Genomic DNA, 6,238 nt, shown 5'->3' on the forward strand with positions numbered 1-6,238 from the left:
CCGGCATCAATATATACTTTCTCTTCATGCATAACCAAGAAGAAAGGTTAAACATACAAAGGGTCACTGGCCATGTACTGTGACTGCTCTCCCACTCACCGAATGGATTCATTCCATCTGTACTTAAACCAAACCTTATGTTCTTTGGGTCACTGTCAAAATCTGGAAATTGTCTATCCATGTTTCTCCACTGAGACCCATCTGCAGGGTGTCTCATCAGCTGATCTTGGTTACGCTCTTCTTTGTGCCACCGCATCAACTTAGCGTTTGTTTTATTTCTGAACAAGCGCTTCAAGCATGGTATTATCGGGAAATACCACATCACCTTAGCCGGAACTTTTTTCTTTGCAGGCTCGCCGTCGACATAACCTGGATCAATTTGCCTGATCTTATACCGCTTTGCGTCACAGACAGGACATGCATCCAGTTCCTCGTATTCACCACGATGGAGGATACAATCATTAGGACATGCGTGAATCTTCTGTACGTCCAACTCAAGAGGGCAAACAACCTTTTTGGCTTCGTAAGTTGTCGGGGGTAGTTCGTTCCCCTTTGGAAGCATCTTCTTTACAAGTCCTAGTAGCTCCTCAAATCCCTTATCTGAAACACCATTGGCTGCCTTCCACCGCAACATTTCCAGTGTGGTGCCTAATTTTTTTAACCCCTGCTTGCAATCTGGATACAACATTTTCACGTGATCCTCCAACATCTTCTCAAATTTCTTTGACTTCTTCAAAATTTCAGCGTCTCTGTGTGCATCGACTAAAACCTAACCTAGTTCGTCAGGTGGTTGTTGTTCTTTTGCAGCATTTGCTTCTGCCTCATGCATTGGTTTATCTTCAAAGACACCCGCTTCATACAAGTGAGCCCAGTCTGGGATGTTATCATCATTATTATCTTCTTCATTGTCTTCCATCGAAACTCCAGGTTCACCGTGCTTGTTCCAAAGAGTATAGTTATCCATGAAACCCTTCTAAAAAAGGTGGACATGTAGAGTATGTCTTTTTGAGAACTCTTTTTAATTTCTGCAAATGTGGCATGGACACAACATGAAACCTTTCGACGACTTGTGGATCTCAGTAGCATCTAGGAAAGTTTTAAGACCGTTAATCCACACCATTGTGCACCGCTGGCCGTACATCCATTGTCGATCCATCTACAAATAATATATTCTCGTTGGATCAGCAATTTCATTCAGTGGAAAAGAACTTAACAATTTTGTAATAACAAACATTTTTATTACATCCAACACAATTTATTCAACAATACATACATAGATTGCATTCGAAAACTAACACAAACATCCCAAAAACAAACATGCAACTTAAAAATTCGCACAACACATAGGTTTTCAACCGTCCTTGCGTGGGAACGCAGAATGCTCTGACGGATTTCTAGCTGGCCCAGAAGAAGATGGCGGAGCAGGAACCTCCGGGTTTGGTGGTGAAGAACCGTAACGCCGCAACAAATTCTCAAGATCAAACGAAGGTTCCTCGCCCCTTGCCACACATTCTCTATATTTTTTTCCAAATAATGGAGCGTTGCTCTATGAAAAACGCTAGGTTTCTTGCACCGACGACCTATTAGAGTTGTGTCCTTCTCTCTTGAAGGACAACGATCACCCCCACCGGCACCACTCCATCCAGCTGCTGAAGCCATATTTTACTGGAAAACACTATTATTTTTCATAACATTATAAATTCTTACTAATACAATAAAAGCTGAATAAACTAATTGAAATAAATCACATTAATTTGCAAATTGATTGAAAAAACTCTTACAATTACAATGCAAATATTAATTACTATTACAATTACAATGATCAGATTAATTCCTCTTACAAATAACAATGAAAAAATATAAAAAAGACTGAAGAATTACTCTCACAATTACAATTAAAATATGTACATCATTATATCCTCATATTCGAGTTGCACAGGTACTTACCATGAAGTCTGAAATGTAATCAAATTAGAGTTGCTATTGAGGCATTAGTCATCATTGTATGCCGTGCTATGTCACAGCTCTATCTAAGCCCTTATTCTTCGTCGGTCCTGACCTCACCCTATATACATAATGAAGGGTCTAGAAAGAGCTGTGACAGAGCAGACACAATATGACTAATGCCCCAATAGCAACACTAATTCGTTTACATTTCACACTTGTTGGTAAGTGTCTGTGAACTACAATGCAAAATCATATTAATTCTCAATCAGAAAAACCTGAATAAATTAATTGAAATAAATATCTAATTAATTGAAATAAATCTCTATATCTCCTAATTATTTTGACACCCTTCAGTTTTAGGCGAACACTCTTTTGATCAATATCCAGAAACCATCTAGAAGAAAAAAAAACTTTATTTCGGAAAATGTATATGTCGGTAACCTCGACCCTGCGGTGATGACACTGCCTTTCGGATGGACACGGTGCAGTACAAGTACGTCGATAATAGGCCAGTCGCAACACTAACATTTTCGGTTGATAGGAACACAGCACTTGGCACAGGCAGCATGCTCGTTGATATGCTCTCACTGCAATAACGGCCACGCTGACTGCGCCAAATGTTGTGTCTGGATCAACCGAAAATACTGGTGTTGCGACCAACCTATTGGCGACGTCCTTATAGCGCATCGTGTATCCTCGAAATGTAGTGCAATCGCCGTCGAATGGAGATTAACGACGTATACTTGTTTCAAAATAAAGATTTTTTAACCTTCTAGATGGTTTCAATGTGAGCCTGAATAAATACATCACTAGAGTGTCAAAATAATCCATTTATAATAAAAAAATTCTATTATACTTCTTTCTATAATTCATTATAAAAAATTTACTTTCCATATATGGTCATATATACAAGTAAATCACATGAACTCTCTAAACCCATTCTAAAAATTTCCACTGTACACATATACTACGGTCATTTCTAATATATAGAAAATGATTGAAAAATATCTCTATAAATTATCCACATTCAACCTAGCCATAAAAGCTTCGCTCCAATTGAAGTCATGGGTTCTATATACCTCAAATCAATGTATAAACCAAAGAAATCATGCTCATTCTCACTATTTTTAAAATCACAAATTCCTCTAACTATGAAGCATAAAACGAAGCATGAAGACCATCAAAGAAGAGAGGATGAAGTTGCAAATCTTTGGCGCATTTGGATGAGTGCAAATATCACAAAAAATGGATCAAATGGCAGCAACACTCTAATATGGGAGAAGAACCGAGCTCGAGCTAGCTCTCTAGTGAAATGGGCGCCGGCTCGGCTCGGGGAGGAAGAAGTCCCGATTTATAGGGGGAGCATTAGTACCGGGTGGTGGCGACAGCCGGTACTAAAGCTCCCCATTTAGTACCAGCAGGAGCCACCAGCTGGTACTAAGTTTTCTGGCGCCAATTTAGTACCGGGTGGTGGCGACAGCCGGTACTAAATTGTCACTAGCCATTGCAGGCGGCTGTTGGGGGCTGTCGGTGGCGCACTTTAGTGCCGGCTGGAGCCACCAGCCGATACTAATCGGCTCCCATGGGCACTGTTCCTTTGGCCCGGTACTAAATTTGCACGTTAGTACCGGCCGAAACTGTGACCGGTACTAACGGCTGCGGACGAATGTGCGTTTTTCCAGTAGCGATAAAGGAACAACAACATTTATTATAGTATCAAAATGGTATTATGTATTGTAACTATACAAAATATATTTTCATAGTGAAATGTACATTATATATTTGATATTCTTTTATATAAACTTCATCAAATTTAATATATTTTGACTTAGGAAAAAAGTAGAAGTACTTATACAAGGATGGCGGTAGTATATTTTTGTTTTTGCCTAAATAAAACTTATCTAATTTGACTAATTTTATTAAAAAATATACTACCATTGTCCCCAAAGAGCGCATTTCTAAAATTCTACGATAAATTAGTAGTCATGCATGAGAAATGACGCGGTTGCCCCATTTATAGCAATTAATATATCAAATCTTGATGAAGCAAACCTTGCAAATGGCAAAAAGTGTATCAAGGAAAGTTTAGGCAAATAAATGTGCACGCCATCAAATCTTAGCTGGTCCAAAAGCTACAAATACAGTAATTATGGCCAAATGTGACAAATCCAAATCCTAGAATGCACAATTAGTGGGATAGGAGTATATTAATATCTACAGTACTATAAAGATATGTTGCAGGCAAGAGATATTTCATATGTGGATAGAAGTAATTTAATATTGTTGATATTAGTTTATTTTTCTAGAAAGTGGGAGTGAAGTTATGCTTAGAACAAAACAAGAAATTTAATGATCCCTGTTCGGAAATACAATAGTTTCTAAATTGGTATAAGTGAAAACATTTTTTGTTTGAATAATCATATAGAAAAGAATAACAATATACAATATCAAAATAGTATTATTATTGGACCCATTTTGAAATATATTCTTATAGTGTACATTTTTTATGTGGTAGATGCTGATATTCTTCTATATAAACTTGATTAAATTTCATATTTTGACATAGGAGAATAGAAATACGTATACTTCAACTAATTGTGATGAATTTTATAAAAAAATTGCACTCCTTTTATCCCATAATGAATACAATCCTTGAATTTTCAGATAACTTTGTCCACAACAAAAGCTGTAAATAAACCAAATATAGATGAAGCAAACCCTGTAAAGGGAAAAATCGGGAAATTAAATGTGCAGGCAAAAGGTAATCCGTTAATTAAATGTGCATGCAATTAAATCTAGCTCGTCAGAAAGGTACAAATGCATTCATTGTGGGATAAATTTAGATATCAAATCTTTGTGGGACAAAAGGAATCTATTAGCATCTGCAATAATAAATCAATGTGGTGCTTGGAGATATTTCATCAGTTGGATTTAATAGAACTAATTTAATGTTGCAGGTATTGATGCATTTTTAAATAAACATGATAAAAGTTAGTGAAACTTAACGTAAAACAAATCTAAAACATTTGAAATTTGGAGGCAGCAAAATACGTGTGACCATGAGCAAAAGAAGTATGTGCTGTAGCATGTCAAATTAAATACACGGCAAAAAACAAACTCAAACCTAATAAGTAGAGTATACGGCAAAGACGAGCGAATAGTCGGCCAATTAAGCGCGAAAAAATTATTGTAACTTGATGGCAAGGTATCAAATACATGCAACTCTTGCTGTGGCAGTGTGAGTACGCAATATTTGAAGACCGGAGCGAAAGTAGTAGGTGAATATCGTGAATTCCATCAATTTTATAGGCATTCATAGAGCCAACGTGTTTAGAGAAAAAAAAACTGACACTTTGCATGGTAAGTACATTTCAAATTTTAGCAGCATCTTTGTCGCGAAAGGAGGTCCATTTCAAATTTACATGACCATTTCGCTGAAAGGTTTTTGTACATACACAGTAATTTTGTGTCAAAGAAAACCTTCAATAATAATGTTTCCAGACTACAGTATACTTAACCGAGCTTACAAGCACCCTGGCCGTACACAAGTCACAAATACGTATACACTGGCTCCTCTACTACGCAGCTACACGCGTACAATATACTTTACGCCGTATCTACACGTGGACGAAGGGAGCGCCGGTGAGGTACTCGGTGGCAGCGAGCGCGACGAGCCCGAGCATGGCGAGGCGGCCGTTCCAGAGCTCGGCGTCGGCGGTCATGAAGCCACCGCTCCGGGCCTCGGCGCTCTCCCCCTGGAGCAGAGGCGCCAGCGACGCCGCGGATAGCACGACGGCGGTGTACGCGAACCACGTGAGCCCGGAGCCGTTGCCGGCCTGCGCGAGGAGGCCGTCCCCGCGGGCCGCCTCGACGGCGAGCGCGGACACGAAACCCACCATGGCGAGGCGCCCGTTGATCCGCTCCGGCGCGGGGCCGCTGAACGCCAGCGCGTCCCAGAGCTTGGGCGTGGTGGCCGCGCTTTTCTCAGCGTCCTTCTCGGCCTGCGCCCTGGCGACGAACGGTGAGCGCCGGCGCGGCGCGAGCCCGGCCGCCAGAAGCCGGGCGGGGACACGGCCGGCGCGCGCGCCGGTGGCGGCGAAGGCGAGGGAGCTCGCGGCGGAGGCCATCACCGAGGTCGCCATCGGGAACGAACGCACGGGCCGGTGAACTCGGTGCCGGTCGTCGCCGGGAGAAGTGGCAAGCTAGTAGCTGCGGTCGCACGGATCGATGGCTCTATCAGGCTTGCTTCTGCTGCTGGCTCGCTGCTGTGCTGTGATACGGTTGGTTGGGA

At 41.0% G+C, this 6,238-nt stretch overlaps 1 protein-coding gene across 1 annotated transcript; it reads right to left on the minus strand.

The window, feature by feature from the left end:
* Positions 1–5,357: 5,357 nt before the first annotated feature.
* Positions 5,358–6,238, minus strand: LOC120659494 (low molecular mass early light-inducible protein HV90, chloroplastic-like). The gene has a single exon (XM_039937659.1). The coding sequence runs from the start codon at positions 6,087–6,089 to the stop codon at positions 5,565–5,567; it is 525 nt and encodes a 174-aa protein (XP_039793593.1). The 5' UTR covers positions 6,090–6,238; the 3' UTR covers positions 5,358–5,564.

Source organism: Panicum virgatum, chromosome 2N (assembly GCF_016808335.1).
Source record: "Panicum virgatum strain AP13 chromosome 2N, P.virgatum_v5, whole genome shotgun sequence".
NCBI lineage: Eukaryota > Viridiplantae > Streptophyta > Magnoliopsida > Poales > Poaceae > Panicum > Panicum virgatum.